General features: G+C 35.1%; 1 protein-coding gene across 6 annotated transcripts in view; it reads right to left on the bottom strand.

Annotated features, from left to right (window-relative positions):
• The window catches only part of LOC134531984 (regulating synaptic membrane exocytosis protein 2), a 312,665-nt gene that overhangs the window by 130,959 nt on the left and 155,999 nt on the right, over positions 1-25,707 (bottom strand). For 5 of the 6 annotated variants that reach the window (XR_010075102.1, XR_010075103.1, XR_010075105.1 and 2 more), the window contains exons 4-5: positions 21,625-22,037; positions 15,759-15,791 (exon numbers count right to left, since the gene is read on the bottom strand). Coding sequence is in view for 1 of the 6 variants with exons in the window: in XM_063368090.1 (XP_063224160.1) it covers positions 15,759-15,791; positions 21,625-22,037 (446 nt within the window). In the remaining 5 variants the exon portion in view is untranslated. The remainder of the gene's footprint in view (positions 1-15,758; positions 15,792-21,624; positions 22,038-25,707) is intronic. The other variant, XR_010075106.1, reaches the window with a different exon arrangement.

Below are 25,707 nucleotides of genomic sequence, written 5' to 3'. Positions count from 1 at the left end.
AATGTACTGTTGCAGCCAAATTGTACTAAGGCTGTACTTTCTTATTAAATTATATTTAATTATTTACATTCCTTCAATTGTTGTTTGAAAACAGTTCTAATTTATTTGTTACTTTTCCACCCCTTTAAGCCCCCTACCTTTCCTCCTACCCTTGTGCCCATTACTGTTTTTATTTTGTGATTGAATTGATGAAGTGAGTTAATTTATTATATTTTCATCGTAATAAAAAGTAAAATGTTATTGGAATTGTATGTATTCATTTTTTTTTCAGCTAGAGAAAACCTATGACCCATTACCCTTCCTGTATAGGAGGTAAACCTTTCTGGGAACCTTGCTCTAACGATGCTACTGCCCCTACTGGTAGTCGTTGCTTAGGAATGTTTTTTTTAGGTTCCAGTTTCAACTTCTGGTGGGCTGCACTTAGCTATCGCCACATACCTAATTATTTTTATTTGTTTTATGTTATTTGTTAACGTAATTCCTACCCACAACAATAAATTTAAAAAAGGCTTTAAAAAATCAATTTCAGGATTGCCAAAGTTATATAGCGACTGATTGGAAGTTAAAAGGTATTAGCTTTAAAACTTAAAAAAAAAATTACAAAATTGGAACTCATAATAAAATATAACGAAATCAGAATTTCGTAGCTGCTGCGTCTGTAGTCACATGCACCGGACCCAGCGGCAGCGCGCTTCTCAAATTATTAATAGAAGCGCCAATGCGCAGTTGCCAAGGGAACGCCAATAAAAATAATGAGTGTCCGTTTCTCCACCCGTTCGCCCACTCCCCAATCCTTTTTTTTTTTTTCGGTCCCCTCGCTCATTTTCGATTCGACCCTTGCAATCACCCCGCCGCGTCGTGCGCTGAATGTAGTCACGTGATGTCTCCCCCTTCCCGCCACGCACAGGCCGGGCGCTCGAGGCGAGAGCTCCTGTCACGCCCTGAGGCGTGGTTCAAAAAACAACATTTCGAAGCTCTGCGGTGCGTGAAGATCGGTGTCCGTTAAACTGGCGTGTTTCAAACTGTCGCTTCTTCATTTCTTCACTCGGTCAACAGAAAAGAAAAAAAGAACGAGTTAAAAAATGTTAAGAGGTCGGTTAGATGTAAGGTTGCCAACTTTTTTTTTTTTTTAAGGATGGTCATACTGCTATTACTTACAAATAAAGCAATCAATCCCTGAGAAGGTAAACTGGTATAGTGATGACCAAACTGTGCATTTGATTTTTTTTTTTTTTGCTTACTTCAAAAATACCTACACCTTTGTGACGTGACCTTAATAATGGATTTGTCAGTCAGCATTACTTCTTGGCAAAAAAAAAAAAAAGATACATAATTAAAGAAGACGTTTAAGTGGAAAAAAGTAGAAACTTAAATACGGAATTTTGATTTCAAAAGTTATTGGACATAACGAAATTTTATCGATTAATTTTCAAATTTTGTTCCATTAGAGCAATTAAACTCACGAATTTAATAGTGACCAATTTTCGCCAATAGTTTTTCGCTGTAAAGTAATCAGCTTTTAGAATGAATTATTTTAAATCAATATAATAATCAGTCAATACTAAGGTATGATCAGTGAAAATCTCTAAGGATCAATTTTACCACGAACTATTAAGAGTTTGAGCTGAGTTTACGAACACAAGCGAAGTTTAATAACGAATAGCATGTAACTAATGGCGTCTTAAAAAAATAATAATTTGTACAAGGAGTCTACGCGTGAGAGAAGTGAAACACCTTGCTTATTAGATATAAATATAGATGGAGATAAATAATTATAATTTTTATTGGAAACGAGATAATAATTGAGAATAGTAAGGCTGCGGGCATGATCTCAAATGGAAAAAAAGAACCTTCAAAAGTTAATGTTTTCTAAAATATTTTACAAGGAATTCGTTTTTAATTTGTAAAAATACATGAATCAATTATGGTAATTAGTTTCTCATTTTTTTATGAATTTCTATCCGCAGAATTATTAGTGTCTATCATAGTGACAATTGGTTATGATAGCTAAAATACGTCACAAATATTTGGGATTTAATACGTTCTAAATTTCTAGAAAATAGAGCATCAATTGTTGTACCCGACCTGGTAGTTGGAGCATTAAGTTGATTTCACAAATCAATAACTTTTTTCCGCACGAATAAATAAATAGCAGGTACTTTAAAAAAAATAAAAGTAGTAACATCAACGTTAGTCATTACGGAAACTGAGGAGTGGACAAACACACGCAGTGTTACGAGAATTACGTTGCATCACTGCTGCGTCATTTATACTTCTCCCCTGCCGTCTCATCTGGCCGTTACAGCTAACATATAGTATGCTACAATACGTACCTATTCCCCCCCCCCTTTTTTTTGCCATCTTCCCATTCGAGTGGCACCGCCGCTGAAGCACTCTCCTCCTCTACCGGTCCCCCCCCCCCACGTTACGAACTATTCCCCTCGTGCGATCGTAATTTTCGTAACGCTCGAAAATTGTAGCCCGCTCAGTAATAAGTTTCACTTCAAAAAATTCCCATCTCACCACCATAGGCTTGACTTATTTTTTATCTACTGGACATAGATTAACCATCCCATTAGTTTTTCCATATAATTGCCAAAATCATCATAATATGTAAGCCTGCGTAATGCCACACTCATTCTTAACACATTTAACTTCGATGTTTGGACATAAAAAGTCCTGAGAGATTTTGTGACATCAAAAATTTTACAACAGTGTACGCCATGAAACATGGTGATAACAGTTAATTTGGACAAACCAACTGCTCAAAGTTGGGACCATACGGACTTGTTACTAAACAGCTGGTAAGGGGGGGGGGATCTAAATTTTGTTATTTATCAATGTGCATGCCTTCTTTTTTGAACCAGAATTTATTGCACAGAATTTGTGAAACGATATTATTGTTTAATTTTGCATTCCACATAATCATTAACACAAGTTTCAGTTTACCGAATTTTGTTAGGTACCTACATCACTGCCCGTTCATAGTCGCTAATTTTACTGCAATCTAATCTTCTACCAAAGTTCAACCAAAAAGAATATCGGACCAGACCCATAATTTAGGAAGTAGAGTTAATTATATTATTTCAGTTCATTTCACATGATTACCGGGTATTGAATACTTAACATCGTGGTCAAAGTTCTCTTGGAAAAAAATATTTATGCCCAAGGCATGAGAAATTCCACATGACATGAAATGGTTGGCAACCCTTTATATATAGAGCTAAAATATTACGTAGAACTAAATGATTACGTCTTCACGCAACGCAGAACCGCTTGGACACTTATTGCACAAAAATATTACATCAACAACTGGGAATATATTTTAACTGTTTCAAGCACTATACATCGTTAAAACCTTAAAAAAAAGTCCTTAAATGCATGTTTTACAGATTGGAAGGCCCGACTATCTGGTGGTATTACTGTTATCTGCACAGGCACAAGAATGCGAGTAGGGCGACATCAAAACGAAAACCAAGCAGTAGACAGATTTTGAGAATTAGAGCTTCAATGCGATGTTTACAAGAAGCGAAATGTGTTGGATATTAGATTTTTGACTAGTATTTAGAGTTTATTTTCATAAGAAAACATTGTGCGAATACTTACCGCGGTTTTTCATAAAAATTGTTTTTTATATCATCTGCAGTGCAGTTCCATGAAAACTAGTCGGCCCCTTTAAGAAGGTTAAAACGATATAGTTACATAAATTATTTAATGAAGTACATATTACAGTAGTATATAAATGAATTTTCTGCACCTGGTGCTGCTGTGTTGATTGGGATTTCTACCGCCATCTTGGATTATGTCACAGCGGCCATTTTGTTTTCTTCTGATGGAGGTACCCATTTTGATTCATCTGCTGATGGTCGCCATTATTGTTTCTCATGGTTGTTCCTGCAGTATGCCAGAATCGCTGTCACATGCGCGTAAGATCGATGTTCCATTACTGATCCGTGTTATGACCCTTAAGAACACATTAAATTAAATTTTTTACACTCAATACAATGGAAGCGAGGTGATTCGGACCTTAATAAGTGGACATTTGGTATGGAAAACTTAAGCCTTTGACCACATCGATGTATATATATACACATATACATATACCAGACTAAGAATTAAATAAGGCATATATAAAAATAACACATATTCAGACTTATTATATATATTTTTTAATTTGCAGGAAAAATAGCAGCACCTGTGGGAAGCTGAACCAACATCTTTATTTTCAATGCTTACTGCTAGTAGCGCTAGTGCCATGTATTTCACATATCGTATGCTAGAGTTCTTTTCCGCCATATTGGATTAATTTACACTTGTTAGAGTGAAGTTGTGTCAATCACTAGACCATAAGATGTCGTAGTACCTGCCATTTTCTACACCATAATTTTGGATGAGGTCATACATTTTCAGAATTCGTAGTTATGTACCAAAAAAATTACAAAAATCACACAACCATTACCTATAAAAAAAATTGACCAGTTGAAAATTAACCTAGTTTGGAACAATTGTAGCTAGTTGGAGCAACTGGAGCTATTATTGTAACCAGATTATATCGTATCCTGTCGATCGTATCCTACCGATCGTGTACCTATCATATCCTAGCATATCCTGCCAATCTCATCTTATCTTATCCTATTATATCCTGCCACCAGATGTAGCCAAATGTAACCAGTTAGAGCTAAGTGCAATTGGAGCCATCGAATACGTACAAGAGTCTACTGCGCGGCAGAGGGTAAAGGTTTCGCTATACAACAATGCAGTGATGCTTAATAGTACATTGGGAATTGGTACAAGAGCAGTAACATCAGCATCTGGCTCTGGCCTGAAAGATTCGTTGTCATCGAATAGACATCCTTGCAACCGCTGAGATAGTAATTAATTTTTTCCCAAGATACACGAAAACACCGAAAGGAGTAAATCCTCATACGACGTTTCGTGGTAATAAGTGACAACCAATTGTGTTCACACGTATCGACAGTTTAAAAAGACACGCGAAAAACTGCAAAGGTGAAGTTCGTCTACTTACTGTGGAACTACCCGAGAACATTTTTTTCCAACTCCTCAGTTTAGGTTGGAGACTCGTGTGCGTACAAACTCTAGTAGAAAATAAAATATGAGCAGTAATCGATTGCGATGTGCCTGGAGATGAATTTAAACCCAAGACTGTGCTCGGTGCATTACAGGCAAAAGATAATGGATGCCACTTGGTGAAATCTGCATTTCGTGTAATTTCGAAAGACTACTATTATTTCAATACTTTTAGTAAGTCGAAAGACATTTGTACTTTTCTCTTGACGATATCCAGCCGAAAACAATCAGCTTACTAGTGAAGTAGCAGCTCATAAACCTTTAAAATATAAATTGTGACTGGACTGCATATATGGTAATACCATATCCGTTCGATGGCCAAATGAAGAAGTGCGATTTCAAGACAATGAAATACTGCCAGTTATAATTCCGACGAAGTGAAGCAGTCGGTTAAAGACAGTGTCGAGAAACTCTGACGGGAAGAAAAAGACTACATAGGGAATGGATTTGGTTGATGGCTGTCATTGGCAAACCGATTGTTGCTGAGCATTAGTCAGTTCAAGCAATGCAGACCCAATTGTCTATTAGAGTTATATATTTTGCATGGGTTCATACATTAGAGTACAACTTACGTAATAAATAATATTTGTATATGATTCGCTTTATTTCTTGAACTTGGAACGTGGACTTTTATAGTTAAAAATTAAATTAAATTGACTTCATTGAAATAAATTATGATCAAATGTTTTTGAACGCAAAATGGTATTTTTTTCTGGCCCCGGACAAAAATCGAAACAAGGATCATAATCAATCCAATCAATCAAAATTTGAATAGGTAATTGTGATGATTTTTGAAATTTTTTGGTTAGTAATGACGGATTTTCAAAATGGCGGCCATGTCATCATACAAAATGTGGAATGAAAAATGGCAGATATTACAACAGCTGATGGTCTGGTGATTGACAATACTGCACTCTAGCAGGAATAAATTAAACTAATATGGCAGCAACAAACTCTAGCAGATGACGTATGCAAATCACGACTCTAGCACTCCTAGTTACAAGCTTTGAAAACAAAGATGGTGGCTTGGCCTCCAACAGGTGCTGCTATTATTACTTCACATTAAAAAAAATAACAAGTCCAAATATGTGTTATTTTTATTTATGCCTTATTTAATTCTTAGTCTGATATATATCTTGATGGCCAAGTGGTAAAAGATGTAAGTTTTCCATACAAAAGTACGAGCTATCAATGTTCGAATCACCTCGCTTCCGATGTATTTTGTATAAAAAAAATTAAGTTTTAAATGTTCTTATGAGTCATAACACTGGTAGGTAATAGAACAATTACCTTACGTGCATGAGACAGAACGATGCTGGCATACTCTAGGAACAAACAGCAGAAACAAAAATGGTGACAAGTCACCCAAGATGGTGACTTTCAACATACGAAAACAAATTGACAACCTCCAGCAGACAAAAACCAAATGGTTGCTGTGATGTCATTACCAAGATTTCGGAATCCAAGATGGCGAATGGGGTCAAGGCCATACAAGATGGCGGCCGTAACATCACAATCTAAGATCGCGGCTGACTATCCATATCCACGCAACGAAACCAGGTGTAGGAAATACATTCATATACTGCTATTGTTTTTTTTATTTGGGGGAAAGTGGAGGAATACAAAAAAACTTGTTTGTGCTACCTACGAGAAAAGTAGAGAAATTTTACTTTATTTATTTTATTTTATTTATATGAGAAAATTTACATACACTGATGAAATGTTAGGTTAATTTTTTCTACTAGACTATAAATAAGGAATTGTGTTTTTATGCACTGATATTTAGCGGTGTATCTTTCTACAATCTAAAATGCAGTTATTTTAAAACAAAGAATCATCACCAGATTTCCTCGCAAAAATATGTTAAAAAGAAGAATACCCAGAAGGCAAACCTTTAAACTCATGGAACTTATTATAGAGTTAGGAAAACAATTACTTGCGTAGAGAAATAAAATAAGATATTTAAACAAAATAACTGGAAATCCAAGAATCAAAGCATTAATTTTCTTCTTAATAAATACTCAAGAAATCTAGCCTATTATTATTGAGGCTACATAAAAAAATAAAGATTCTTACGAAACTTGTTTACTACATATATTAAGTCAATGAATTTAAAATTACAAAGTAATTTTGCATGCTAATCATACTTAATTAAATATTTGAAATAATTAAGGACTAGAGGTTTACAAATAAAAAGGACATGTCTTTAACCGGTGCAATCTTTATTTATCAAACTGTTTTTTAGTATCGATTAGTGCTTAAAACAAGACTAACTTTTATAAAAATAATTTTGGCTATTGTCTATACTACTAATAGAACATTTTGAGGTAAAAATTCAGAAAATTGGATGAATTATGAAAATAAAACTATATGAGATAGCTTTTTACATTATTTAGGACTATTATTGTTTGTCTGTTTGTTTCAGCATCAATCTAAGACTACTTAACGTATTTTGATAAAACTTATTTTATTAGTAAAGTCTTTGGCTAACTTAAAAACTAGGTTATATATAATTACAGAATTCCACTCCTAAGGGTTATATGGTTTAAAGATAATTAATTAAATTTTTTAACTTCTCAAGCATAAAAGTAAATATTTGGTATAAATATAAACATGCCAAGACTACCAACTGCAGTTTTACCATTTTGCAAAATTAAACCCCTAAGGGGTGTAAAGGGTAAAAATGGTATAAAGATAAATAATTATATCTCCAAATCTAATCAAGCTCAAAATATATTATGCACCAATAATATACAAATAAAAACTACCAGTATTTTTTTTTTTTCATTTTGTGAAATTTATGCTCTAAAGGGTACAAAAGGGATAAATATGGTTTTAAGATAATTAATTATATCACTGAATCCAATCAAGCCTAAGAAAATATATTAGCCAAAAATACTAGATACACGAAAATGACCTACTAAAATTTTACAATTTCGCATATATTTTTAAGATAAATAATTACATAAACGAATCTAAACAAGCATAATAAATACCATGTACCAATAATAATAAATCTACAAAAACTACCAACAACAATTTTACCATTTCACCTCAAAGAGGTGGAAAGAGCTAAATATGCTTTTATATCTCTAATTCTAGTAAAGCATAAGAAATAATAGTAAGTGCCAATAATAAATATAATAAATCTACGAACAAAAACTTCCCCTTTTGCGATAATTACATTTCTGAGGGGTGAAAAAGGGTAAATATGGTTTTAATATTATTAATTATATCTCAAAATCTAAACAAGCATAAGAAAAATATGGCACCAATAATGAATATACAAAAATTACCCACCAAAATTTTACCAATTCACGTAATTCAACCTCTATGGGGTGAAAAGAATTAAATTGTGATTTTTAGATAAATTATTATATCTACGAATCTAATCAATCATAAGAAAAGATAGCATATACCAATAATACATCTACAGAAACTAACAACGACTATTTTACAGTTTTGTGAAATTAAACCACTAAGGAGTGTAAAAGGAGTAAGAATGGTTTTAAAAACTGAAGTGAACTATTCATAATCTAATATAAATAGAGGTAAGAAACTAAGGAAGTATAACATACATGTAAATTAGTTTCGTTTTATTTTATTTATAGAAATTAGATCCCTCAAAAGGTGAAAAGAAGATGAGTTTTGATTTGTTGAAATAATAGTATCTCCCAAACTAATTATGTATGACGTAAATTATTAAGTAATAATAAAAGAATAAACCAGGCATTATTATTTTACCATTTACAAGATTCTAGGGCTGTGAAAAGAGAGTTATCTTTTCTTTTTAAATAATTCATATCCCGGAATCTACTAGATCTAAAGGTAAGAAAAAAAGAATGAGCAGCAAGCATTTAATTTACGAAATATCATGTCATCCTTTAAGAGGGTGAAAAGGGGGTACGTTTTGTTTTATCATAATAATTTTTTTTATCTCCATAGCAAATAAAGCTAGGTGTAAGCTGGGTGATTAACTTAAATAATAAGTGACATAGAGTTGTTTTACCTACTTGAAATGCTGTGAGATGAGGGTTTATTTTTTTATGGCACTTAATCATATTTTCAAGCAAATTTAGCTGGAGTTAAGACTCTAAGCAAGAATAAACAAATAATAGGCTTATGTTTTATACCTTTACCATTTATATATATATATATTCGACCGCAAAAGGGTCTAAAGGTCAATCAGATATGTTTGATTAAAAAAGCAATTTCTCTGATGCAAATCAAGTGGGATGTAAGTTATAGTCCAATTACATAGGCCTTTAAATAAAACAATTTGGAGGTAATACGGGAGTTTTTGATATAAGTGACTTTGAAGTATTATAAAACGATAAATGAAAGAAAAAATTTCGACCCCCGAGAATGGCTGAATAAAAAAATTAAATAAAGTATTTTTTAAGATTATTACACAGGGATAAAAGATAGAAGTAAAAGTTCGGAATAAAAATTACACATCATGAAATTTTACAAAAATATGATATATTGACTTTTTTGGCTCATATTAAAATTAACGGTGTTAGATGTTTAGAAGTTGAGGAATGACATGTACAACTTAATAAAAACCATAGCCAGCGGAAAAGTTAGTAAAATTATTTTTTGTTACTTATAAAAATATAAACTTTCTTTTCGTAATTTTTTTCAATTGTTTATAAAAAGTCATACAATTTTAAATTTTAGTGTTTTATCTAAACTTCTTTGAATGGTGAAATCATTGTTTTTTTAATACCATTCTGTTAATTTCATATTATGAATAGTTGCTTTTTAAATTTTTTTCCCTTTCATTTTCAGTTAGGTATAAATTTATTTACCTGTTTGAATTTTTTCTATGGCTACGAAATTAGTCTTCTGACGCCACGATGATCAAAATGAATAGAGAATAACGGCAAAGATAAAATGTTTCCTTTGCTACTGATATGCCTTGACAACGCGTTTGGGTCAAATCTGTAACCTATTGAAGCTCGGCCGAAATATATATATATATATATATATATATATATATATATACACATGGTTTGTTTATTTTTTATGTTATAGGTAAGGGGCCTTTGCAGAGAGTTCGGATTTTACAAAATTTTACGTTCTTGATTATTCGTAGACCAATTATCTTTCAGTTATTAATACCTCTAACTGTTATAAAAAATGCATATGATTTTAAAAAAAAGTTAAGAAAATATTCTGCCATATGATTACCCTAAAGTCAGGTTTATAATAACGTCGTTAGTTGAGGCTTTGTGTGTGCATATATGTGCTTGTATGTTAGGTAACCAATAATAGGCTTGTAAACATTAAAATTTACGAAATTTTATCCAGTAATCAGATGGTGTTTTATTTATAATATTTAGTAGTTAGTATTGACTCGTAGTCTACCAATTTTTACTCCTTCATCTATACCACATCCTTACACACGTCATTTCATGATTAGAGACCGGAAAAATTCGCGGATTCATTTCGTGATAGGCTGAAATTCAAACATGTGTACAATTCTGCTGTTATAACTATTGGCTCGCAGTTTAACTGGAGCTCTCTGGGCCAATGAGAGACTATCGACCAAAGAAGCGTCGAATCACAAGCTACCCAGTGGAGACGCCTCACAATTTAGTACCCAATGAACACGCGTGATTGCTTGAGAAATGCAGAGGATAATGGAGGCTATCCTTGAGGTCATTGAATCCGCGAATTTTTCCGGTCCCTATTCATGATAAAGAATGACTCATAAGTAAAAAATAATAATTCTTTATACAATTTTTACTCGGCAATACAGGGTAGATATTTAATCATCTTCGCCGATCTTGGCTTCCTGTAAGTGAATGTTATTTTGTTGCGCAAAACTTACACAAACTGTCGTGGGGGTCAACGTCGCTGCTTTAGTACTGTGGTGCCCTTCTCGAACCGACGAGAGCATCTGTGACGAGTCACGTCATTCCGAACCGACCCGACGCCCGATGCATCAAGAACAGCATTGCTGGCGGCCCGCGAAATTCCCAAGTCCGCTCAGCGATAGATAACGGCGCCGAGGCAGGACGTTGAGCGGAGAGCGGGGAGGGGAGAGGGTAGCGACGACCGTTGTAATCCGGCCAGGCATGCGTGGCATGCCTACCGTCAATGGACCGCACGTGACACGGTGCATGACACCAATTGCCTGGCAGGGCCGCCAGCTAACTTCCGAACCTGGCGCGTGCCACGGTCCTGTCTGCGTTCGTAACAATATTTACCTTTCGTTGATGAAGAACGTTAGTTTAATAGAAATACACTTATACTTACTTGTTCAAAGTTAAAAATTTTTATTTACAACTTTCATGGTACTTATTCACCAAAACAAATACAAACTTTTCATTAGGTTATATATTTGACGCAAGCGCGGTGTAAAGGCAACACAGTAGTAAAGGAAACATTTTATTTTTTCCGTTATTCTCTGTTCTTTTTTATCATCGTGACGTCACAAAACCAACAATGTAGGCATAGAAAAAAATTCAAATACATCAACAATCTACATCTACATCTACATCTAAATTTATAATTGCCTGAAAATGAAAGAAAAAAAATTAAAAAAGTAACTATTCATTATATAAAATAATGAACAGGTTTGTAATTTTAAAAAATGATTTCTCCTTTCAAAGTGGTTTGGATTAAAAATTAAAATTTTTAAGATGATATGAAATTTTATAAATAATTGACAAACATTTATGAAAAGGAAGTTTATTTTTTTAAATTAAAATAAAAATATTATTAACTTTTCAGCCCGCTTTGAATTTCATGAAGTTTAAATATCATACGTCAACTTCTAACCACCCTAGCTCCGTTTATTTTAATAATAGCAACAACAAAAAAGTAAAAATATAAATTTTATGTAAAATTCTATGATTAAAAATATTTAACCGAAATCTTTCTTTTATCTCTTATCCTTCTTGAATAATCTTAAAATATACTTTACTTAATTTTTTTTCCCTTTCTCAGGGTTTGAAATTATTTTTCCATCCATCGTTTTCTAATACTTCAAAGTTACTTATATCTAAAATTCCTGTATTTCCTACAAAAAAATTATTTAAGGGCCTATTTAATTGGACTATTATGCGATATGATTTATATAATTGCAAAATCCACTTACTCTGTTTTTGAAAGTTGCTGAAATTCTACTTCTGAAGAGGTGAAAGATTGTAAATATGGTATACATTTTAAAATAATATCTTGTTATACAATCAAAATTAATTTAAGATATTGGCAATGATAAATAAATATATTCTACCTTTATTATTTAACGTTTTCCGAATTAACTCGTATGTCGTAACAGGATGAATAAATTTAGAAAAAAAGTATGTTATCAACTAAATCAGTATTGTAAGATATTTTTAAATTCTTAATAAATTTTAGTTTTTTATAAATATTATGGATTTCATATCTACGAGTAAATTAAAACAGGATGAGATGCCATATTTACTAAATCAGTGGTTCTGAATCTGCACAGAGACATCCCTGTGGGAAACGAAGAGAAGGGTACAAAATTTGGGAAATTTGTTTAAGTAGGTAACACTAAGCATAACTAAGTATAAATTTATAATTTAGATAAGAAATTTGATAGCCATAGATTTCAAATAAAAATGTGATAGTTTCAAAAATCTTCAAAAAATTTAGGTATACGTAGTCAGGTGAAATTATTTAATTATTCTAAGCATAGGTATAACCAAAATAAATGTAATCTTACGTGAAAAATATGATATAATCTTTATTTAAAAAAAACCAAATTGGGGCGTGTTTCATAATGTTTTGAATTGGCTACCTACTCCATGATATGCAAAGGAGGTAAGTGTGATTTTATCTATGTAAAATACGTCCTCGAATACAATAAAACGATAGTTATAAAATCACGAACTAAATCTATACTAAATATTATAAAGGTTTCCACATAACCACTTAAGGAAATATCACTCTTTAAAAGTTTGGTTATTAATTTATTATTTGATACACCCTATAATTTACTGTCTCTTTTTCTTTAGTAAAATTGTTTGGAATAAGTTTCTTACAATGGTAAAATATAAGCAATGCCCCAAAAGTGCGCAAGCGAAGCCGTTTTTTTTATTAATTTTTTTTTTTTTTGCCATTTGTTTCATATAAGTATAAATAGATTTGTAAACAAAGTCGCATTTATGCGTCACCTGTTTTTAAATTGAAAATGTTGGGCATAGGCGTGTGGTAAACCCTCAGAGATATTGGATGAATATATATTAGAAGATAAAAATATTAAACCGCTATTCGTTTCCGGGATTGCTCTGTTAATACGATAAGTTTACTGAAGGTTTTTATAATTAATTTGTGTAATGCTTTACAAATAAACCACGTACATTTACATCTTATAATTGCCACACACAGGTTAATTTAAGATCGCTTCTATGTTACCTAAGAAAATTTTCAGCGCGTAGAACAAATTATAACCACGTTAAAATACCATTAACTTTAGTTTGGAGCATGCATATTCTCTACGCAAGTACTTGTATCCTTTTTTATGAGGAAGCGGATATCCGCTACGCTAAACAAACTATTAATACCACCAAATACTGTCACAGGTAAATTAATGTAAGTAACTGCGCAAAAAGAACTGCGTATTTCAATTTTTTTAACTCTGACAGCGAGGAAAATACAAAGGCACACTATAAACAAATAAAGTGTCCGTGAAGAAACAATTAAAATATATTCCCTCAAGACATATTATACTTTAATTTTAAATTTTAATAATTCTATCAGTATACATAGTGATACATTCTAGTTTTTAAGGGGAAAAATTTTTCATGCTTAGGAATATACGTAGATGTACCTAAATGTTGAAAAAACAATTATATAGAAAAAAATTAGTATATATTCCGACATTTATTGACACAGAAACATTCAATAATGAATCAACATTTTAAGGTAGATAATCAGTAATACATAAATAATATAAAATGCATATTGAATAACAATTAATTTACAAGTTGAATAAATTTATATTTTATAGGCCTGTTTTGGTAGCCTACATATATAACACAATGATATATTAACTAATTTTAAGAATTGTTGATGGACAGGAAAATCATAAATAATCAGCTGCTTTTGTTATTTATGTTACTCCTATTTGCTAAAAAAAATACTTGACGAACCAAACAACAGATATAAATAAAACAATGACAATCCATACGTATTCGAATTAATTTATGTAGAGTTACGAATATATCCAGCGAAAACTACACAACAATAATGAACACAAATGCGTATATGCACATGCAGGTAAAACTGAATTATTATTATTATTACTACTGTGGCACGAGCCAAGCTTTTCGCAGTATTTTCAAAGTACTAACAATAAAAATAACATAAAGTTTGGCAGGTTTATTGTTTTAAGCGGCGTTGTACTTTAAAGAAAGGGTGTAGGTAACTTGGCAAAAGTACTCAACCAACTGAGCGATATTTTGTGTAGGCCTCTACAATAAAAAAGTATTTTTTTTTAAAGAAATTAAGCTATTTTTCTTTATTTTTATAGGCTGCCTTACAAAAAGGTTTTTCAAGAATCTTACACAAACACAACTAACTTAAGAATTAAATTCTTAGTTACATAAATTACCTTTTTTTTAATGCATTGGCGCTTAGGTAGAAGCACAAACGATATTCTTAAAAATCTGCAGCCGGAAATATAAAATTTTAAGAAGCAATCTAAAAGTACTACGATGCCTGCTAGAATAGTAACAAATATAGAATTTAAATGTAATAGAAATATGAAAATCACACAAAATTCCTAGTGAGTTTTGCCATCAAATATTCTATGTTTTACTGTACCAAAATGTACGAAAATATTATCCAAAATTTGGTAGGATTTGTATTAATATAAAAATATTATCATAGATTTTACTTTAGTATTTAAATCGATATTATGAATTATTCGAAATAAATGTATAGAAAATTTATTTGCAAACAGTTGCTTAAAATATTTATTTACATCATAATATCTTGGTTAAACTTTACATTAAATAGTACTGATAATAATTTTAACGAAAATGTTGAATATTTACACCTAATTTGCTTCTTAATATTCAACTTAAATAGTATTTTTTCTGTATTTAAGTAGTTGTAATTTTTATAGTAAGTACTTGTGGTTGTGCATTCTTCTTGCACACCTACACAATAAATCCAAAAACCCTATTCTTTAACTCAAAAGTAAATAGGTACCTATTTTGAATAATTATTTTATTGTATTTTCCAATAAATAAAGCGATACCAACCATGTAATAAACAGTATATTAATGTTGATTGATATAACGGTACGACACATGATCAAAACGTTGAATTAAGCAGCTTTTGAGCTTGGCTCGTGAATATTTCGCTAGCGTCACAACAGTTGCATTTTGAATACACTTGACAATGTTCCACGACCACAAACAGCGAAGCGCATTTCCAGCCAACAATTCGAGTGAAAGACTTGCTCGTTGTGAATGTGCTCTATTGTTGCCGGTGATGAAATGGAAGAACATCGATGGTACACGGAATCGAAAGGGAAAGCAGCCAGCTTGCCATGCAGGGAGAAAGTAACAAGCCCAGCACAGCCCAAGAAAAAAAAGGAGAAACAAAGAAAATTTATAAAAAAAAATTGCACACACTCAAAGACACAGAGAAAGAGAAGCATTTTGAAGCCGTTCAATCGTTACCTTGCATGGAGTTTGGCCCGTGTCATGCAACTCCTCGGGGTGCACAAGAACAAAAAGACAAAAACAAATCAAGGATAAACAAACGAAGAAAGCCGGGAGGATACCGCAAACACACAGCCTTGTATATATTTGTTTGTTGATAACCCTCCCGCATACTGACGAAACAGAAACGGAAACGAAAACAGGGCGAGGTGGAGAGAAGGGATGTGTTATGGTAGTGAGGTGTCAGTGTCGGTGAGGTTATGGTAACGATGTGTTTTGAACAAGTGTCGGGAATCGACACTCGAGAGACTGCTGTGCTAGTGTAAGAGGCGTGTTTTCGTGTCTTCGAGCAACAAGGTGAAGCAAAAAATTGTGTTACGCTGAGTCTTACCGAACAGAACAATGTTCTTTGAATTACCTCCTCAAAAACCCCGCCACCTTAGATTTTTAAAATGTTGAAGTGAACCACGGTTTACAGTAGTCTACAGTCGCATTTTATTACTTACAATCGTATGCAACCTAGCTTTAGGCATTTAGTAATGTCAAAATTCAGTGAAATAATAATGAATATTGTAGCAACTTCCGTGAAATAATCAGTTTTATCTTCTGTGGATTCCGACTTTAATCCTGTTTGTAAATATTGACTGTAGTAAAGTGTAAAAGCTTTATTAGATAACTTTTTATACCCTGACATGCCGTTAATTTGGATAAATTGCAATCGACATTGTAGCAAACAATTCAAAAGTTTAAGATAGTGAGGCCATATTGGTTTCGAAAGTTTTGATCCCATTACAATTAAAGGCAAACTTATTATAGTAAAAAAGAGTCAATGAAAATAATCTAATGTCAATTGAAAGTATAATGATTACTGTTGTAGTATTTCCAAAAATAAATTTTAAAATTAAAGTCAGTGACTTTACAGGAAAATCTATTTGCAGCAGCTAGTAACTAGGCATTCTACTAAATAATAGAGTAAGTATGCCGTAATGAAGCAAAATGTTAAAATTTAACAATAAATTATTAATTGCCTAAAAACATTGAAATCCCAAATAGCGTATTTTGGTCCCAAGCTCTTAATTGTGTCATAACGAAGTCAACTTTGAAAATAACTTCCAATTTTCCACTGGCATCGATCTGACAACGAAAACACGCCCGTAGACCACACCAAAATTAAGTAGGCTAAATCAATCGTCATTCCATACGAATTTCAGAGTCTGTAATCAGTAGAAATCATCAATTATTTGTTTTAATAATAATAACTCTGTAATTTTGTATGCAAAGACGGTTATGTGTCATTAGAAACTTCACATGTGTTAAAAGTAAGGAGAAATTTTACATGTAGGCTGTAATAATAACTACCATACTTAAAAATATATCACTAAGCATTGTTAAAACATTTCTTTTAAGTACTTCTGAGTGACGACTGCATTCACTAGCACCAATTGCTGGCACTGTAAAAATATTTCTCTCTATAATGATATTATACATAATGGCGTAATGATCAAGTGATACATAAGTTTTTCCTGATGATTTGATTTACATAAATTATTAGTTAAATATAGTTCAGTTGATCAGTGCAAACTCCAACAATGTGTTCAGACATTTTTCTACCAAATTAATTTGAAATAATGCAGGCCTATGTGATGTAAATAATCAGTCCCCTTTATTTTATTTGCTTCTGCCCATAAAGAGAATTGAGACTTCGAATTGGTGGGGGGTAAACAAATGCATAAATGTGAATAATTTTATGGGTACATTTGTACATTTTCTCGATTGTAGGGTGTTAGTTCACTTGCATACTACTCCATTTACTTAAGCGAATATACCATGATAAAAGGTATCTTAAAAGATTCTTTGCTTACTTCCATGGTCACTGATATAAAATATTCAATGGAATATTTAGTAGTCTGCTGACCGTATTCAAGAAAGTTTTACTTTTTTCTGTGAAAAGTTTTCCACAGGGTATACGATAGTTTGGTGGGGGTCCGAGTTATGACTGATGTCTGTCTTTTTGAAAATTACTATAAATATTCATGCTCTGATATAATTTAAACCTGCGTAGAAGAATATTACAGATGGTGTGCGTTAAATACGTCTACAGATGTTTGTTTACAGCCTCAAACAGCAATTCTGGTGAAAAGTTTCGAGGGAGTCTGTTCAAAATGGAATAATAGGTTTTAAAAACATTGTCAAAATATCATAACCCTGTCATATTTTATTTTCTTAGCTAATAATGTACTTTTACTGGTAGTGCCTGTACATATCATTCAGTATTTTTATCCAAAGTTCGATGCTAGTGTAAACAAAGTGATTTTTGTTTATTAGTTTCGGCATGTGATGTTTATTGAAATTTATTTTTGTAGATCTGCTCCTAATAAAGCCCGAAGGAATATAAAGTTTACGACACCACTACCACTCGCATGCACCAGACAATAGCTAGCACTTCTAGTTGCAGGCATTACATGTTGTGTGTACTCTCGACCACTTTATGTACAGCAGGATTGAACTTGGAACGAACGAGACACAGCACCAGTGTACAAAAGAAGTGCTGGAAACGTCAGATGCCAGAGCGTCTCGCGGTAACTACAGACTCTACCCAAGGGAGTGGGGCACTCTACACATTCCGGGATTGTGGAGCGGCGGGTGTGACGAGACTGGTTGGCAGCGTCCCCTAGTAACCTATACATGTTGACCTGATCGGCAGATAAGTGAGCAACGACCATATTTCTCAGAGAAAAGGCGAGGAGACAATTGTTTTACAAATTTCTTTGCAAAAAGTAACCAAAACTTAGTATAGTGCGGGTCAAACGTCTTCCCGGCAGCCAGCGTGGGTGGTAAGGAGTGTGAGAGACAGGCGGTTCTGAAGGAGAAGCAGGGGAGAAAATATGTATCAGTGAGGCAAGGGCCAAATACGTTGATAAATTTCCTTGGAATATGCTATTCCTGTTCAAATCATGTTGACCATGTGGTTCTTTGTGAGGTATGCACAGACACACGCATGTGTGTAATTGCTATGATTGATGTTTAGAGCAATTGATGTGTAACCGAGCCATGCCTGGTCGGCATTATTTGGTTCCAAAGGGCTCCATAGACGAGGGATGCCCCAAAAATAACAAATCATAATGTAGCACGTCATGCACCTTGTAGCACCAGTTTTCTCCTCTATGGAGCTGTTGCAGGACCTCTCCTGAAGTCAGTCTGCCAAGTGGCGTCATCCGAAAACGACGAGTGTGGTTTCTTTAGTAGTTCTGTGTGTACGTGTCTTTAGTGCGCTCGTGATACGAAAAAAATTCCTGATTCTCAGGAACTTTGTGTGGCTTTACTAGGCAAGAACGTAGAGGAAACGTCACAGCCGCACGTTGTTCGTGAGAATCAGCCTTTTTTTTCCGTGTGACGAGTGCACTTAAGACACACACAAACACACACAGAACTGCCAGAGAAACCACACTCGTCGTTTTCGGGTGATGCCACTTGGCAGACTGACTTCAGGAGAGGTCCCACAACAGCTCCATAGTGGCGGAAATTAGTGCTACAAGTACATGATGCGCGACATTATGATTCCAGTTATTTTTGCGTCCACCCCTCGTACTATTTGGCTCTGCGCGTCTATTCCAAAAAACGCAATTCCATCGATCTACGGAGCCCAGCTTACAAGATGTTCGGTTCATAATATACCAGTGATATGGTCAGCAATTTATAACAGCCGCATGTCTTACAAGACCAGTCAGCACAGCATTTCCAAATCAACTTATAGATGTCACTATATTAACAGCCTTGAAGAGTCTTGGGCAAATAACTTTGGTTCTCTTAAACACATTTCATTTATTTCTGCATTAGCACATAATCTGAGACAATGGCTTATGATACATTTCGAAGCTTTTAACAATGCATGTCATCCCTGAGGGTTACAAAATAGGTGGTTCATGCGCTTACAGATTTTGAACAACGGAGCAATAAATTCTGCTCAAAACACGCAGGCTTCGTTGCTGAAATGAAAATCGAAGAAACGCTGCTTGCTACCTCACACATTTGCCATGTGACATCATTCAGCTTGGACTCCCCACCGCGTGAAAAGTAAAATCATATTGTGATATTGTGAGTGCATCATTGCCGTATACATGTCGTTGGGATCGAATGTATTAATTGAAAAACCCATCATTCCACTCCTCGTAGTATGGCGAAGTGTGAATCACACTACACTGTACAATCACTAACACTGAATGGCCCAAATAAAGGGTTGTTATGTCACCAGACTAATCCTGATAGGGCATTTAAAATAATTGTTTCCTGACACTAAATAATGGCCTGTTTCTGAAAAGTTCGTTGGTATTTTGATTAATATCAGTTATTAAATAATCTCCAAAAATCATGTTACTAATATTGAATCTAAATACATGTAAAAGAATTATTATAAAATTTCGGGACACTATTTTGGGCATTTAGATTCAAGAACTTAAAATACTAAGAACATTATTTAGGTAACTATTTTATAACACTGTATAATTCGCATTTGCAATAAATTACTTCTCTAGTCTTATGGGTCGACCAGGCAACATATGGATGGTTGATACGTGCATGGGTAACAGAGATCATGGGTAATAGCCAGAACACATCATTTCATGAAAGACTGCTTGTATGCTTGGATCATAGTTTATGTAAAAGACTCTGAGCCAACGATAAATCCTCAACCTACAGGAAGTGTCAAAGAAGAATCGAATTACGGGAAACACCAAATATGTAAATAAAAATACACCAGCAGTGTTAAGGAGACAGCTAACTACTGGAAACACCAAAGCATATTAAATAATGAGCAGCGACAAAGAGGTATAAATATCAAGGCAGTGCCAAACACGGCCAAATAGGTATCAAATCAAGAGGAAGCGCCGAAAAAGTATCGTATCACTTATGGAGAGAGCAACGACTGCCCGAGTGTGAAAAGGAATCAGGGGTGTACAGTTCCCAAAGAGGCGTTGCCAGGATAGAGAGTGACAGCTGCCCGAATGTTTAGAGGAATCAGGACTGTACAGTACCCAAAGAGGCGTTGTCAGGATGGAGGGTGATGGCTTTACGGATGTGTACATGGATCAGTGGTGTACAGTTCCCAGAGAGGCGCTGGCAGGATGGAGGGTGATTGCTTCTCATTTGAGTAGAGGAAACAGGAGTGTACAGTTTCTGAAGAGGCGCTGTCAGGATGGAGGGTGATGGCTTCCCGAATGTGTAGAGAAATCAGGAGTGTACAGTTCCTGAAGAGGCGTTGTCAGGAAGGAGACCGCTGCCCGAGTGTGTAGAGGGATCAGGGCCGTAAGTTCCCGAAATGGCGCTTCCAGGACGGAGGGCGACTGCTGCCCGAGAGTGTAGAGGTATCAGGGGTGTAGAGGTATCGAAGAGAACCCGCCAGGATGGAGGTGAAGACCACCCGAGTGTGTAGTGGGAGAGGCGCTGCCAGGGTGGAGGGTGATGGCTTCCCGAATGTGTAGAGGAATCAGAGGTGTACAGTTCCTGAAGAGGCGTTGTCAGGAAGGAGACCGCTGCCCGAGTGTGTAGAGGGATCAGGGCCGTAAGTTCCCGAAATGGCGCTTCCAGGACGGAGGGCGACTGCTGCCCGAGAGTGTAGAGGTATCAGGGGTGTAGAGGTATCGAAGAGAACCCGCCAGGATGGAGGTGAAGACCACCCGAGTGTGTAGTGGGAGAGGCGCTGCCAGGGTGGAGGGTGATGGCTTCCCGAATGTGTAGAGGAATCAGAGGTGTACAGTTCCTGAAGAGGCGCTGCCAGGACGGAGGGCGACTGCTGCCCGAGAGTGCAGAGGTATCGAAGAGTACCTGCCAGGGTGGAAGGTGTCGGAGGAGGGGAAGGACCGACGACCGCGGAGCGCCAGGCAAGTACCTTGGGGCCGTCGCCGCGGTTCGAGTCCTCGCTGGACGTGAAGGTGCTGCTGGTGTCGATGCCGGAGTCCTTGGTCTGCGAGTCCTGCGAGCCCTGGCGCGCCCCGCCGGCCAGCTGCGCCCAGTCGCGCTGGTCGAAGCGCACCGTCTTCTTTCTGCGCTCCGTCAGCCGCCGGCTGTCGCCGTCCTCCTCCTCCTCCTCCTCTTCCTCCTCGTCGCCCGCCCCGCCCCGCGCGCCCTGCCGCGCCACGCGGTCCCGGAACGCGAGGTAGCGGTCCCGGTAGTCGCCGAGGTCGCGCGGGAAGCGCTCCGCCTCCTTGCGCGGCGGCGCGTCGTGTCTAGAGTGGCTGTGGTTGTGGCTGTTGTGGTGGTAGGGCCGGTGCGCGCGCCCCGAGCCGCCCTCCAGCCTTCCTCCTGGCGCGCCCAAGGGAAGGGGAGGACACGGAAGAAGAGACAAACAAAAAAAAATAATAAACCAAAAAATAAAAACTCAAAAAAACAAAAAAAAACTAAATCTCCAGAAGCTTTTTCGGTCCACACGTAACAAGACAAAGAAATAAAAGCGAAGGCCTGTGAGAAATCGCTATATATATATATATATATATATATATATATATATATATATATACACATATATATATAGGTATATATATATACCGTCGGGAGGGAAACCAAAGGCACGACACACCATTGGTTCAGATCACGGACACGAACATCCATAGCTACTGGCACAAGACAAGGACGACCACCGACAAGGCAAGAAGAACTCGAGAAGGTGGCCGCAGGCTTTTTTTTTTTTTTTTTTTCCTCCCCCCGCGCGGCGCTAGGCAACTTCTCGTCAGAAAGCGTCTTCGTTATACAGGAATGGTCCCAAGCTTAAACGTGAAGTGTGTGAAGGAATGCATTTGCGACGTAAAAGAAAGAAAAAAATACTTTTTTGTGGCTGAACAGAAGTTGTGTAGCACCGCGCAAATAAAATATCTCCCCCTTGCGTGTGAACAAAATATTGGATCAGGACTCCGGGGTGGGCTTCAATTGCTAAGTAGGAGAACATTATTTAAAAAGTGTGGGGGAGGGAGAAGAAAATTCAGTTTTGATTTAAGTAGAGGCTTTTTTTAAAATAAAAAAAAAACAATCTTTTTTTTTGTACAGAAAATATATATCGTAAAAAAATATTAATAACTTAATACACTAAGATAACTTACTTAACATGACGTTTGGCTCCCATTGCGAAAAGCCAATTAATTTTTTATCACATTATAGCATGGAAGCTAAATTTCGTGGAAATTTATCACTTAACATTTGGCATATTACGCACTCGTGTCCGAAAAGAATATTGTTGAACTCTAGAATTTGCCTCGTGTAAATTTCAAGAAGGTATCGAAAGTGAAACGATGCGATGCCCGTATAAAATATGCAAGCCTGTAAACGTCACATCTACGGGTTGACAGCATCAAAACTTGATGCGAACGCCGCACCCCGGGGAAGTCCTGCGCCAAGGCGGCGAAAGTTATTCATATAGTCATAGGGCATGCATATAGATGGAACATGACACAGATACAAGCCGACGAAGGGCCACAGCAAACACGTCCTCACCGCTAGAAATTTCTTTATCTTTTCGTCTAAAATGGCCTGTCTTTGCAACCGCTCGCCCAGGTTCTCGTGCGATCCGCCTGCAAGAGAAAAAGAAACAAAACCAACCCCCCCACAGAGTCGGCGGTCAGTGTTCAGTAGGAGCAACAACTTTTCATGGCGCTGGGAAAGGTGCAGCAATGCTGTCGGTTAGTAACGTTACATACACACATATTCCTAACTTAACAAAATAACACTGTTGATTCCACAAAACACGCAATAAACATACAAACTCTCACTCTACATATATATCCCTTTAAGTGTTTTTTGTAAAGCTATTACATGACTGTGCTTATTTATTATAAAGTACTCTAATTTATAAACAAAAGATTTCTCTTTCATTTAGTTCCAACTTTTAACCCTAAAAATAGTCTCACATCTAAGTTTTTTTTTTTTTTTTTTTTTTACAATACCTGATGTTTAGAATTCCAGAATCTTATTTCAAACATTATGAATTCAACGAAAGTTGAATTTTATTCCTTATTTATTCTTACACAATATATTGATTTTTTTTAAGTACTCAGTATTATAATAGATATTCACACCATAATCATGTAATAATTATATACAGATAAATAAAAGTAACCACTTGGCAAAAAATATAATTCATATGGCTATTTGGAGTGAAAAATTTCCGCGTAATATTTTAATAACTTTTACTGTTGTGAATACAATGGTATGAATAGTAACTTTCATTACTATACTTAAAAATAAAGCAGTTAAATTTTAATGCCATTAAGAAACGTTTATTTGTAATGGATGTAATTACAAAAACAAATATTCATTTACTTCCTTGTTAAATAAAAATATAACATTTAGAAACGCAAATGTTATAATTGACAGAAAAAATGTATTCCTATACATCACATTAAATAAATTTTACAGCTTACTTATAAAACAGCTTCATCAGATAAGACAACCTTTTACCAAGCCAAGTAAAAAAATAGCTTTGTAATTTATGTAACAATTATTTTGTCCTTAAATACCGTATACAGCTTGCCAGGAGTTCTTTGACACCCCATCAAAGCTTGTTTTTCACACCTGGTTGTGTACAAGTTCAGCCATACACGTATTTTTTTTTTTATGGTAGCTCCTGATTTTATGTAGGTGTTAGTGTGTAACTATTACTTCCTCATAACCCAGTTTGACAAATTATCTTTTACACAATATTTACAATTTAACTGGTGTAAAATTAAAATTGCAATATTTTGTCTTTATTAAATAAGTGTTTTATTATATATTTCGTAATAATAAATTCATTAGAAATTTTTTGACATCTAACAGTTGTAAATTGGAGTGTGCTCCAGACTAAACTATTCGTGAATACAGGTGAAAATATATTAATAAAATATTGAATTCCTACATCAACAAATTTTGTCGAGGAATATATAGTTGGCCACAGGATAATAAGATAAAACTTCTGTTTTACAACTAACTTAAAAAAGTGCATAATACAATCATTTTTCAGATCTTTTTTTTTTTCCAGGTAGTAACTGTGCGACGCAGGAAAATAATGTCCCTAACCCAACGTGGTTTAAAAATAAAGCGTTTCAACGGTCAGGTGCCTTTCGCGTGGATCAATCTCTGATCAATGACAACACCACTTCTTGGACCTCATGATAATTCCAGACCATACAAGTCCTGAGTCACAGGAAACAAAGAGATTATGTGACATATTAATTTGTATATTTCAAATTGCAAACGGCACGCAATTGTTTTAGGTATATTTCGAATACAGACTACCGATCTCAATTGTTGTAATGGTGCCAATTCCAGCAATTTTTTTTGTTTCACGGTCCCTCGACCCTGAAACCATCGTACACTCATAAGTTAATGTATACAGTTAAGATGAACACGATAATTGCCGTAATTTTACACAAATAACTTCCTGGCCTATACATTAAATAAAGACATAGGTACGCTCTGTTGAGTTCGTTCATGGGCAAATTCTGATTAAGGAGTGAAGTTTTTTTTTAAAACTGAAAAAATAAGTGTAAGTCTCTTAATACTGAATATATTGCAGTCATTTGAAATTTTTATTAGTATATATAAAATATGATGTTGGTGTGTATGACGTTGATGAATTCCGACACCGATTGACAGATCGCCATTAAAGTTGGCACATCGAAGTGTTTTTTTTTATGTATAATGTTTTAATGCTATCCATTTTTTTTGTAACTCGCCGCTAGATGGCGCTGTAACGCATTAACTTCTAAAACGTTCAACCGATCGCCATGAATAAACAAAAAAATCATAGGTCGGAGACATACAAACTGCAATCGTGTGTCATTTCTCTATGTCCACCACACTGTCATATAGCGCTATAACCCTGTGTTCAGCCCGGGCAACGCCGTATACTGCAGCTAGTACCTTATAAGCGAGCCACCAGCAATTTTTGTTTGAAAGTTTTTTTTATAATCAACCAATAGCTAAATTGGTGAGAAAATGAGAG

Source organism: Bacillus rossius, chromosome 5 (genome assembly GCF_032445375.1).
Source record: "Bacillus rossius redtenbacheri isolate Brsri chromosome 5, Brsri_v3, whole genome shotgun sequence".
NCBI classification, from domain to species: domain Eukaryota; kingdom Metazoa; phylum Arthropoda; class Insecta; order Phasmatodea; family Bacillidae; genus Bacillus; species Bacillus rossius.
The sequence above is the reverse complement of the archived record's forward strand: the minus strand, read 5'-3'. Positions and strand labels throughout refer to the sequence as shown.